This window comes from Bison bison, unplaced genomic scaffold (genome assembly GCF_000754665.1).
Source record: "Bison bison bison isolate TAMUID 2011002044 unplaced genomic scaffold, Bison_UMD1.0 scf7180017864181, whole genome shotgun sequence".
In the NCBI taxonomy this organism is placed as follows: domain Eukaryota; kingdom Metazoa; phylum Chordata; class Mammalia; order Artiodactyla; family Bovidae; genus Bison; species Bison bison.
In genome coordinates this window covers 5,207,075-5,219,914 of record NW_011494753.1, presented here as the reverse complement: position 1 = coordinate 5,219,914, position 12,840 = coordinate 5,207,075, and the positions used below count along the sequence as shown (strand labels likewise).

At 50.8% G+C, this 12,840-nt stretch overlaps 1 protein-coding gene across 1 annotated transcript in view; it reads left to right on the top strand.

Annotated features, from left to right (window-relative positions):
• Positions 1 to 1,812: 1,812 nt before the first annotated feature.
• LOC104991038 (relaxin-3 receptor 2-like) overlaps positions 1,813 to 12,840 on the top strand; it is a 52,491-nt gene continuing 41,463 nt past the window's right edge. The window contains exons 1-3 of the mRNA XM_010843401.1: positions 1,813 to 2,332; positions 2,403 to 2,886; positions 6,935 to 6,998. Coding sequence (XP_010841703.1) covers positions 1,813 to 2,332; positions 2,403 to 2,886; positions 6,935 to 6,998 — 1,068 coding nt within the window. The remainder of the gene's footprint in view (positions 2,333 to 2,402; positions 2,887 to 6,934; positions 6,999 to 12,840) is intronic.

Here is a 12,840-nt window from a genome sequence, read left to right as displayed (position 1 = left end):
CTATCTGACATTCAATGACAACTCCCATAAGAGGAAGAAAAATTCCTAGGCCACCAGGGCCCACTAAAGGGAAACTCTGGGGAAGTATGATCTAATTTTGCAAACTTTCTATCAGATTACTGGTTCATCTGGGCTCTGGCCAGCTCTGGCTAAGTTGCTTCAGTCATGTCCAACTCTTTTCAACCCTATGGACTATAGCCCGCCAGGCTCCTCTGTCCATGGGATTCTCCAGGTAAGAATACTGGAGAGGGTTGCCATGCCCTCCTCCAGGGGATCTTCACAACACAGGGATCAAACCTGCATCTTCTGCATTGCAGGTGGATTCTTTACCACTGAGCCACAGGGGAAGGCCCCTGGCCCAGACTAGAACTGGGTAATTGGGTTAATTTCCTCTTTTGTGACCACTGGGGAGAGAATCCCACTTGCTTCAGATTCTCTGTCTCCCAGGTAAGGGAGGTCTGGCAGTGAATCTGCTTGTGGTCACTGATTAAGGATAGGAGACACCGGGAAGACCTGCCCTCTGGAGACTACCTCCCAGCTCCTGGTGGTATGCTGTCCCAAAACTCCTAGGAGAGCAGGAAAGAAGGAAAGGGCTCCTCAGAGTGGGAGCTCCAGACTAAAGCCAGTGGGGGACTGAGCACCATAGAGAGGGCCTTCAGCAAAACAGGAGGTCAGAATGAGGAGGAGAAGGGGGTTCTCTTAGCTTGATTAGTTCTCCCATGACCCTCACAAGAGGTTATCATCCTCCTCCTTTACAGGTAGGCAAGGTAGATCAATTAGCCCTAAGACACACAGCTGGTAAGTAACATAAAGGGGACTACGGTCTCCCCTTCTCCTGGGAACCCTCCCATCCTTAAACCCGACCACCTTCCTTGAGCCTCCTGCCCTAACACTCATTGAGTTATTACCGTGATTTTTTCTTTTTTAATTTTGCACTTTCCCCTATATGAGATCATCTCATTTACTTGTCTTTATCTCCCAGGAGAAGATATGTTCCATGTGTATTGCTGCATCCCTAGTGTTTAGCAAGGTGGATTGCATAGAAGGTATGCAATAAAAAATTCTGGAAGTACAGAACGAGGTAGTTGCGGGAAGGCCTTTCTGAGGAGGTGACATTTGAGCCCAAGTGCTGAGAAAGAGCCAGCCATAAGAAAATCTGGCCATGGGAAGATCTCGGGCACTTTGAGACCGAGAACGGAACAAAAGGGGAGAGGGGATGAGGAGTGCCCAACGCTAAAGCACAGCTAGAGAAATGCCTTTACCAAGAGGAGTCCGGGGTTGGGGGACCGTTTAAGGGAGCAGGGCTGGAGGCAAAGAGACTGCCAGTCCCTGCTATTTGGTCCCGAGCAAGTCTCCCGTTGAGTATTTCGGGGCCCGCACAGGCTGAAGGTGGAGGGGTATGCTGCTTCCCGAGGCGAAACTTGTCGGAACCCTTCTCCAGTCCCGAAGGTTGAACCGTTGCGGGAGGCGCTCTGTTTCTAGCGTTGCGTCTTCACTCAGCGACCCAAGCACAGCCGCAACCCTGAGCCCACGTGAATCGCAGAAGCCTTCTCCTCCGACCTAACCTCTCAGCTTCCGGCCTCCACTCTGGCTGAGGGTCCTCAGTTCTTGACGAAATCGAAGGTAAAGAAGTAGCCAATAGAAATACGGCCTGGAAGCGCTTAGGGCAGGGCGCGAGTGCAACTGACCAATCAGGGAAGCCTTCATCCCTTTAAAAATGCTGCCGCGCGGTACTGAACACCGCTAGTCGTCCCAGTTTAGCCTCTGGCTTCGGAGTGGACCTGAGCAGATCCCTGAGCTCCACCAAGGGCGATGGAGTCAGCCAGAGGCAGCTGTCGCATGGCCCGCGCCTTCGGGGCCGTGCTCCCCCTGAACTGGTTTGGAGACGCATCGTCTCGGCAGCCCTCTAACAGTTCGGTGGGCAACGGATCTTACAGCACTCGCCCGACCTGGGGTCCCCGCAGCCTGGACGGCCTGGAGGGAGTGGCAGAGGCCGGAGCGGCGCTGGCACTGCGCGCTCTGATCGCGGGCGCCTACCTGGCCCTGTGCGCTGTGGGGCTGGTGGGCAACGTGCTGGTGCTTGTCCTGGTGCGGTCCCAGCAGCGGCGCCGGCGCTCCCTGCTCAACTGCTTCCTACTCAACCTTGCAGCCACCGACCTGCAGTTCGTGCTGACACTGCCCTTCTGGGCCGTGGACATGGTGCGCGACTTCAGCTGGCCCTTCGGGGGTGCCATGTGCAAGGTGGTGCTCACGCTTACGGTGCTCAATATGTACGCTAGCGGCTTCTTCCTTAGCGCCATGAGCGTGGCGCGCTACTACGCGGTTGGGGGGGGTGCGGCGCCCCCGCCGGCCGGGCACCCTGTGGGCTGTCTGCGTGTGCAGCTTGCTCTGGGCCACCGCAGTCCTGGCTACCGCACCCACCGCCCTATTCGCCACAGCGGCCAGCATCGGGGGCGAACGCTTGTGCCTGCTGCTCTTCCCCGACGGCGGTCCCGACTGGCTGGCCTTCTACCATCTACAAAAGGTCACCGTGGCGTTTGTGCTGCCGCTGGTCACGTTGGGGACCTGCTCGCTGCTGCTTCTGCGCTTCCTGCGTCGGCAGCTGGTACGCTGGTCGTCTGGAGTCAGGCACCGACGTCGCTCCCGGGTTACCCGGGCACTGGCCTGCGTGCTGCTGGTCTTCGTGCTCTGCTGGCTGCCCAACCAAGCGCTTACGTTCTGGGGGGTGCTGATCAAGCTGAACGCGGTGCCCTGGGACCGCGCCTACTTCCTGGTGCAGGCCTACCTCTTCCCGGTGTCCATCTGCCTGGCTCACTCCAACAGCTGCCTCAACCCGCTACTCTACTGCCTGCTGCGCCGCGACTTCCGCCAGGGCCTTCAAGAGCTGTGCGGCCTGGCCAAGCACCCAGCGGACCTCCGACCCGGCTGTCCGATAGATAGCCGCGCCCCAGCTACGGGGCTCTCTGATTAGGCCTGAACCCGGAGAACCACACCTCTCAGTAAGGGCCACACGCCGCCCCGTCAGTACGGCGTGATGGGGCAGTAAGAGTGATGGGGCAGATTATGCCAGTTGGTATTGGAGTGATGATGTCAAGGGGCAGTGCCTGACTGGAGAAGCAGGCCCTTTGGCCGTGGGAATTACTTAAGCCTGGGAGTTCATCACTAACCTTCTGTGCGACCCAGGGTGAGTCTCTTTCTCCCTGGCCTCAGCATCCTCTTTCCTATGAGGAGAGGTGAGGGTTAGATGAATCCTGGGGACTCCTCTGTATCTAGCCCTTTGATCCTCCTGGCACAACCTCTGCAAACAGTGTGAGCTCCATTCATTGAGCTTTAAGGCATTTAATCAGACTCCTGGTTTATGTTTCCCTTTGTTATAAGGGAGCTGTGAGAGAAGGATGTGAGTGGTTTTTGGAAACCAGAGTGGAAGGATTTCAAGATTATGAGGAAGCCCTCGATGGCTCAAGATTTCTGAGCTTTCATCTGCAAGGCCCGCCTGCTACTTGTTCTCTCTAGATCCTGGGGGCTTGACTGACCCAAACACACTCATCTGGCAGTATGCTGTGACTGAGCATGCTAGCTGTTGCATGAAAAGTGGCTGCTCAGGAGGTCTGGAGCTATGTAGCTGGTAGGGGAGGGGGGAGCAGTGGGGGGTGAGCAGTGACCTGAGTGGCCCACATAGGACAGAACTGGGACCAGTGGGAAAGAAGTCATGGGAAGCAGATTTCCATCCCTCGTTATGGCAGGCCTTTCCCATTTTTGAGCACCTGAGCTTTATGAGGTGGTAAGCTCCCTGTTCTAGAATTCATTACAACAGAGACTGATGGAGACAGAATTGATGCATCAGATAGGGGTGTGGAGCTGCTGGATGATTTCACCAATCTCTTTGAGCCTGGAGACCCTGTGACTGATATGGGACAGGTGGGAGTGTTTGCATGCTACAGGCCTTAACAGTCAGCATCTCTTCCCCTTGCTCTCCAAAGGCACCACTGAAGGTAAATCAAAAAGCAACTGACTTAAATTCTTTCTCTGGTAGACAGCACTGGATCTTCATATTGATGCAGAGCTACCATAAAGCATTCTCAGCACACACCATTTGAGATTAGGTGGTCAGAGGTCAGAATTTGTGTTTGCATCTTTGCAAAGACTTGCTCATAAATTTCATGCCTGATGTTTCCGATAGAGGAAGACGATGCTTTAAAGTAGAGGAAAAAACCTATTCCCCACTGCCTGGTGTCCACGTCCGGAGCCCACACAGGATCTTGGGTCAACTCAAATGTCTGTGATTTGTCATCCCAGAGCAGTCGGAAGGGGTGGAAGGGTGAGGCCCACAGCTAACCCCTGGTGGAATGATAGGCCCTGTGCCTCATGGTGTGGGTGGTACTATGACCCCTCTAAAGGACCATAATACAGAAGAATCTGTATTCCTTGGAGTACTTGTCCACTTAAAAAGAAAATAATATTTTACAAAGTAAAGAACTGCAGTGATTCACTGGTAGCTCCAAGCCTTGATTATTTTTCTCAGTGTTATTTTAAAATTGAGTCATTTGCAGCTTATTTCTCTCTCACATGCAGAGGAATCTTTGGTGGGAACAACAGGAGGGATAAAGAGTAACTACTGTTGTTCTCATTTGTCTTCCTGCAGCCCATCCCCCATTGTCCCTGGGACCAGCCCTAAGAACTAAAAGGGTGGGGTATGTATGGGCTGTTCTCCCAAGAGAACATGAGAACTGTGTGGGAGCTGCAAGTGCTCTAAATCAGAAATAATAGCTTATTAAATAGAACCTGAGGCCAATGGTCATTTCCAAAATCATTCTGTTTAAAGAATATTGTAGAAAGTTACACTAATGACTCCACAAATGCCATACAGTGGACCCTAGGGCGTGGGAGGCAAAGACATTAAATCTGGAGTCAGCCTGTGCAGAAGCCCTTGATCTGGCCTTGCTATGTGCCTTAAGCGAGTCACTGTGCCTGCCTCAGCCTTGGTTTCTTTATCTATAAAATGAGTGGGCTGATAATTCCCTGTGACCATTTCCAGATCAATGATTAATTTTTACCCCCTCTGTGTCCTTTTTTATCCACTCTTTACCTGCAAACTCTTTTTAGGGTCATTTCTTGCTACAACACTATTCATTTAACTCTTAGTTCCTGTGAACTGTTTCCTTTATCGAGGTCAGGGTGAATTTTACTGGCTCATGTCGTGCAAATATCATGTTGACCAGAAGAGGACTCTATGGCTGGTGTGGAGGGTCTCATCAAATGCCCATATTGTAGTTTCAAACCGTGGGCCCAGCTCTGAGCCTGCACTCTTGAGGCTTCCCCTGCAACTGCCATGTGTGTGGAAGTAGGACCCAGGTGTGCCCCAGAGAGACCACCCTCCGCCAAGGTGGCGTTCAGTGCAGTCCTGACACCAGTATTGAAGGGACAGTGAGGAAGGAGGCAGGCGTGAGGGATGGGGCACTTTGGGAAGACAGCGCGAAAGGGTGAGCTAGAAGAGTGCGGCATCACTAGATGTCGAGAAGAGGGGCATTGCGGAAGTGCAGAATAAATGAGATTTTTGAAGGGAAAGAACAAAACCCCCAAACTTGTTGAGCAAGAAGAGCAATGATCCGGCATTGGTTGAGCACTTGACAATGAGGCAGGCACAGTGCTTTGTGTAGGCTTGGTCCTCAAAAAGGATTTTGAGGTATGCAGTATTATTTACCTTGTGAGGAGGAAATGAAGGCTCAGAGAAGTTAGGGAACTGCCCGAGGTCACACTGCTCGTGAGGCAGCACAGCAAACATTTCCAACAGCAGCTCCCTGACTCCAAAGCCCAAACTCTTACGTGCTTTTGGCTCATCTGCCAGCTGCCAAGAAGGAGAAGGGGGGTAAAAGTGCTCAAAGAGACCAAATGACAACTTGTGTCCTGGGCACGGAGGCCACAAAGGAGCCAGGTGCCTGCAGAAGAATAGGTGCTCTGAATGAGCGCGTGGAGCCTGGAGTGGCCATGGTGTCAGGTACTGCAGGGCAGGGCAGGGAGGAGGAGGGGTCATGGCCTGAATGAATTGCAAGGATACATGATGTTGTCATTATCCCAGCACATCCCAGCCCCCTCTGCGGCCTGTAGGAGAGAGGCATGAGGGGATGCTCGGACTTCCGACACCACTCCAGGTGGGTGGAAGTACAGAGCCATGGACTCTGTGCCAGGAGACAGGTGGGCAGCTGCTGAATGTCATTTTCAACTTGCAGAGGTGAGCCCCTGCCCCTTGGAGCAGCCGGACCCCAGCGCCTCAGCCTTGGCATGCTTTCTCTGCTGAATTCTTCCTTGAAGAGGACAGGACGCTTCCCTGCACCCCTCACCTGTGTCACACAGCCTGGCCTGTTTGCGAGACCCTCCTGACCCTGGCCGCCTTTCTCTCTTCCCTTCAGGACAGAGGGGCAGCTGAGTCTTCCTTTCTCTTCCAAGTCACCTCACCCCCAGGTCCTCCCTGGAGCATTCTAAGTGTTGGAACCCCAGGCGGATGTTGCAGACCTTTTCTCAACCCCAGCACGCTCTCTGTGAAAGTTTTGGGGGCCCCCATGTCCTACTCTGTGTCCCTCCCTTGTGCGCCTTGAAACTTCTCTGTTTTGGCTCTTAGCGCTCCACTCTGCCTGCCTCTCTGCCATTCCTCTGCCCACCTCGGAGGACAAGGGCAGGCACACAGCTCTTCCTGGTCCCCTGTGCAGTGTGCTGCCCACACGAGGACAGCGAACTGGATGCTGAGTATGTTTCTATTTCTTCTTCAGCGATAAACTGTAAATATCTGTGTCTGAGTCTTCCCTTGTATTGCTTATACGGCAGGCTCTCAATAAATGTTTGGTGAATGAATGAACACTGTTGTGTAAGTCCTCACTCTCCTGTTTGCCTGTGTATGATGTGGTCTTTTGTCTCTTTCCCCTTTCCTCAATCTGAGCAGGCTTTCCAAAGCCTCCCCTGGGTTCAGGAAGACTCCTCCTAAAATCCAGGTTCCTGTGAACCGGGTCGGCTGGCCAGGCCATCTCTGGATCCACCTTCGTTCACCTATTTCATTCTCCAGACCTTCTTTTGGGAACCAGGTCACATTATTCCCATTTCATGGAAGAGCAAACTGAGGCTCCAAGTAGTGAAGTGGCATATAGCCAATGGGCAACAGAGCTGACACCATCCCAGGCCTGCCACCCTTCCTGCCTCTAATATGAGTTGTCAGACTGGAGTTAATCAAAACAAATGATATGAGTGAATGAGGAGACAGCTCATGGCTCACTGCCTTCCACGGTTGTTTTATCTTAACAGGAACCGATTAGATGTGAGGGCTGTAGATGTGGGGGTTGCAAGAGGAGGGTGGCCTTGGGCTGAAGCAGAGACATCAAGACACTGTCTGAAAAATGGAGTCTGACCATTGACCTGTACAAGGCCACCCTTGGCTGAATTCTGACCTCCTGAGAAAAAATGGGAGTGACTGGATGGGGAAAGTCAGACTCTAGCAGCTGGAGGAAAGGGTGGGAGGGGAAAAGCTAGAAGGGGTAAATGTAGACAGCTCTTTCAAAGTGGCCCGTGATGGAGGCTGGAGGGTGAGAGTTCACAAAGGGCTGTGAGGGACGGCAGTGCTGGTGGGAAGGAGAGATGGTGGGGGTTGAGCATGGAGGGGAGGGGGCTGATGGGGAGTGACAGTGTGTGGGGATGAGAGGGTCCAGAGTCACTGTGGGTTGGGGTTGGTTACAGACAGCATGATGCTCAGGTTGACAACCTTATTTGAAAGCAGGTGCTGCTATGCATTGAATTGTGTCCTCCCAAAAAGTATACTGAAATCCAGCCCCAGACACCTGCGAGTATAACCTTATTTGGATATAGGGTCCTTGCAGATGTAATCAAGTTAAGATGAGGTCATCCTGGATTAGGCTTGGCCCTGAATCCAATGCCTGGTGTCCTTATAAGAAGGTCACATGAAAACAGAGGACACACAGACAGGAGAATGGCATATACAGATGGAAACAGAGACTGGAGTGAAGCATCTACAAGCCAAGTATTGCCGGCAACTCTTTGGAAGCTGGAAGCGGCAAGAAGGATTCTTCCTTAGAGGCTTCCAAAAAAGCGTGGCCCTGCTGACACCTTGATCTCAGCCTTCTACCCTCCAGAGAACTGTGAGAGAATAAATTTCTGTTAAGCCACCTCATTTGGGGCTTTCCAGGTGGCTCAGTGGGTAAAGAATCTGCCTGCAGTGTAGGAAACACAGAAGACTCAGGTTCAATTCCTGGGTCAGGAAGATCCCCTGGAGGAGGGCATGGCAACCCAGCCCAGTGTTCTTGCCTGGAGAATCCCATGGACAGAGGAACCTGGTGGGTTACAGTCCGTAGGGTTGCAAAGAGTCAGACACAATTGAGCATGTATGCACCTCATTTGTGCTAATTTGTTATGGCAGCCCTAGGGAACTAATGCAGACATTCTGTGGGCTGAGCTTGCCTGCAGAGAGGGGCTGGGGAAGGTGGGGAGGAGTGCTCACCTTCTGGCTAAAGTCTGCAGCCCCAACTCATTCCTTCCAGCCTCCTTTCAGGCCCATGGACTCACTCCACGTGTTCTAACATGGAGCCTCAACAGAGGGCTTGGGCCCAGGGAGGCTGGCACTGAGTGGGGGGAGACAGGCATCACAAAAGCAAAAGGGGCGCTGGTTACAGTAGAGGCAGTGGCCCTGGAGGAGAAAGCACAGGCCTTGGGGTGCTTCTGGCTGTGTGACCTCAAGCAGGTCATCTGACTTCCCTGGGCCTCAAGGCCCCCATCGATATTAAGACCATGCTCCCCACAGCACTGGCCCCTGTGTAGTCCATTCCCAATAAGCGGCAGCACTCCTTACCCTGTGTTTTCATTCTAGCCATGGGGATCAATTTCACATTCAGCAAACATTTCTGGAAGGCTGATTGTGTCAGGCTCCAGGGACAAGGACACACACACACACACACACACACAAGTAATTTATGAGACTGACAGGCTGGATTTTAAAAATAACCTCATAATCCCACTTTATGCTCTTTACACAAACACACCTAAACATAAGGGCAAAAACAGGTTGAAAGTAAAGAGGATGGAAAATGGCACACCAGATCAGATCAGATCAGATCAGTTGCTCAGTTGTGTCCGACTCTTTGCGACCCCATGAATCGCAGCACGCCAGGCCTCCCTGCCCATCACCAACTCCTGGAGTTCACTCAGACTCACGTCCATCGAGTCAGTGATGCCATCCAGCCATCTCATCCTCTGTCGGCCCCTTCTCCTCCTGCCCCCAATCCCTCCCAGCATCAGAGTCTTTTCCAATGAGTCAACTCTTCGCATGAGGTGGCCAAAGTACCGGAGTTTCAGCTTCAGCATCATTCCCTCCAAAGAAATCCCAGGGCTGATCTCCTTCAGAATGGACTGGGTGGATCTCCTTGCAGTCCCAGGGACTCTCAGGAGTCTTCTCCAACACCAAGTAGGAATCTGAGAAAATACAATGGCTGTGCTGTTCCATTGGTGTGTAGCATTGTTACCACCAGAAGGGGTCTGAAGGCATAAGTGCATTATTAGGGAGAAAGAAGATCATTATATAATGATACAAAATAACAATTCTCCAGTAAGATATTTTTTAAAGTTTAGCTTATATTCACATAACATAACAATTGGTAGAATTTTAAGAGAGAAATGGATACATCCATAATCATGGTGGTAGGTTTTTAACATCCCTGTCTCAGTAATTGAGAGTTCAACAGGCTAAAAACAATTAGGGTATAGAAAATTTCAACACCACAATTAACAAGCTTGATCAAATGGATAAGTATAAAACCCTGCACCTAACAGAGAATATGCATTTTTTCCAGTGTTCATGAAATACTTTAAAAAAATTGACCATGAACTAGCCATAGAACAAGTTTCAACAAAAACTCAAAAATAGACCTATAGTTTCCAACCACAGTCCAAGGAAGTTGGAAGTCAATAACAACAAAGTCAAGAAAACAAAATTCGATGTTTGAGAAAAAGTTTCTAAATAATGCAAAACCTAAATTGTAATAGAAATTAGGAAACATTCAAGACTGAATAATGAAAATATGAGTAACTAACATTCACTGTTTGCTGTCAGATGCCTTATTGTTACCAGATCTCCATTTCCCAGATGAGAAAGATGAAGCGTGGAGTAGGTGAATAAATTGTGCCAGATTCCACTGTAGCTAACTGGCAGAGCAGAGAGTCAAAGCTGGTCTGGAGTTCAAGTTCATAAGTACATTTCAAAACCCATAGGAGGTAGCTAATGTGTTCTTAGCTGACATAACCGTGTGGCCTTCTTAGAAATGAAGTGATAGCCCTTCCCCACTCCCAAGACATGGCACTCAGGTTCCACTCTGCCAGGCTGTCATTCTGGCGTCAGCAGCCCATCTCTGCATCCCTCTAGAGCTTCTTTCACAGCGAGCCTTGTCTCTCACAGTATGCCTCCATGCCCAGCAGTCTCACCCCTCTTTCCTTGCTTACACTGGCCCCCAACCCGGGAACCCCTCCTGACCTCAGCCTGCATCCAGCCTCAGCCCAAAGGATCCTTTCCTGTATCATTCCTACCCTCTTCAGACACTCCTCTGGGCTGTAAACTGCAGAGCTGACCCTGCCCCTTCTCTGCTTTAAACCCTTCTCTGGGTCCCTGCTGCCTGGCAGTGCACCCGGACTTCTCCACTGAAGTACCTGAAGGGCTCTGCATTCAGCTGTGAGTGAAGTGATTCCTTAAAACCTTGAGTTTTATCTTCAGAATTCATCCAGTTTGCAGTCTGCTTCATACTATATGTATGTTTATTCGACAATAAAAATAACAAGCCCATTCTCAAGTGACGGAGGCTCCTGTCTAGCACCACGGAGAACCCCAGTATGAGAAGCAGGAACTTACAAGGTGAAGCCCAGGATCTTGTGCCTGCACCGTGGGCTCTCCCCCTGGCCTTCTCTGGACCCTGCACAGGTCCACTCATGCTGTCCCCTCTGCCTGGAGGGGCCAGGCCCGTAGATGGGGCACTGGCCTGTGTCCCACGGTCCTTGCTTATTCTGTGTGGTGCTGCTCTGCTGGCCTGGCTGCCGCCCCCACCCACAACCTCTCAGCATCTGAGGCCAAATCCCCTATCCCTTTCCTGCCCTCCCTCACCTCTCAAATCATTTTCAGCCACCTCTCTTAAAGCACTTCAGAACCACAAACACCGGCTTGGGCCTGATTGAAAATGTTTCTGGCCGCCCCCTACCCCCGCCCGGTTACGGGAGTTTGTATTGATAAAGTCATGCCATCCAACCACCATCTATTTTGGCTTCCCCTATTTCCTGGGGACGCTCATGGCACCTGCGACAGGGCACCCCGTGTTCAGCCCCTTATGAGTACAACCCCATCCCTGGCTGAGCAGGTGCTCTTCCAAGCCAGGGACCTTTATTCTCTGATCCTCTATTTGATCTCTATTGTGTCACCCTCACAATAGCCTCTGGCCTGGAGTGGGTGCTGGAAGATTTCTTGCTGAAATGGAAATGTGTGTGGCCATGACTCTTGACCCTTCCACTTAAAGTCTCTCTGCTCTCAGCTTGCTGATTAAAATGTCAAGTAAACAGGAATCTGTAAACCTACTTTCAGTTCCCCAAGAGTGGAGTGGGCTCCATTTTAAATGTCCTTCTGTTGTAGTTAGGATGAATAATCACCTCCTAATTGACACCCTTAATGAATGAACAAAGCAAGGGTGTGGGGGAGGGACGGGGAGAGGGCGTGAGGTGGGAAGCGCCACTCCTGCAGGAATCCAATGGGGTTGGTCCCCATGGGCTATTATGTTTGGTTTCTTAGCCCTGCCCTAAGGAAGGTGGCAAACGGGGGACCTCAGTGAGACACAGATTCAGAAACCGAGGAATGTACAAGCTAGAAGCACCCTCCTCAGAGGTCCTAGCCAAACCCTTGTTTTAGAGATGAGGAAATTGAGGTCCAGAAAGAAGAAGCCACGGGTCACACAGGGAGCCCATGTCACAGCCTGGCTTTCTTAATCTGACAAGGTCCCAGGAGGAAGGCAGGCCTCTCCAACACAGGGTGAGCAACCATTTGCCTGAGACTGGTTTCCAGCAGCTGGGACTTTCAGTGTTAAGTGCGGGTGAACCTGAATGGTGATCACCCTAACCCCCACGGGTCGTGGCTTCTCTCTCATCCCTGTCTAGATGTCTGCCAGAGAGGTTCTAGGGAAAAAATGAAGCAAAGATATCTGATGCAGTCAGTCACGTGGACCTCTCAGGACCAATACAGTTCAGCCTGGGAGTGGGGTGGGCGCAGGGGACCCAAGGTGGCTGGGACTCTAATGCTGCCCAGGCCCTGCTTGCCCTGATCATTTTGCCTGCGTCTCCAGCATGGTCAGTCTTCGACTTCTTTGCTCTGTTGTACAAAAGACACTTTAAGAGCTCTCTTGGAGCTGTTTAACTTTGATCTCTATAAACATTTCTTTTGATGAATGCCAGAATCCACATGGCAAGTATTTTGAGAGACTATTCAGCAATGTGCTGGCATGTCTTTCTGTTGCTTTGTAGTTTGTGGGAGAGGATCTGGACGGCTCTGTCCCTAACTGTCTGTGTGACCTTGAGCAAATCCCCGTATCTTTCTGAGCCCTGATTTCCCTATACGTGGGAAATCCCTATCTCCTTGCTGAGTGGCTCTGAGAAAGGATTAGAAATTGCCTAATAATATAATAATAATAACAATATAATTATATTATTATATAATAATTATACAATTATAATTATATAATCATATCTTTATAATTATATAAAATTATATTATATAATTATAAAATTATATAAAATAAAATTATATATTAATATATTAAAATA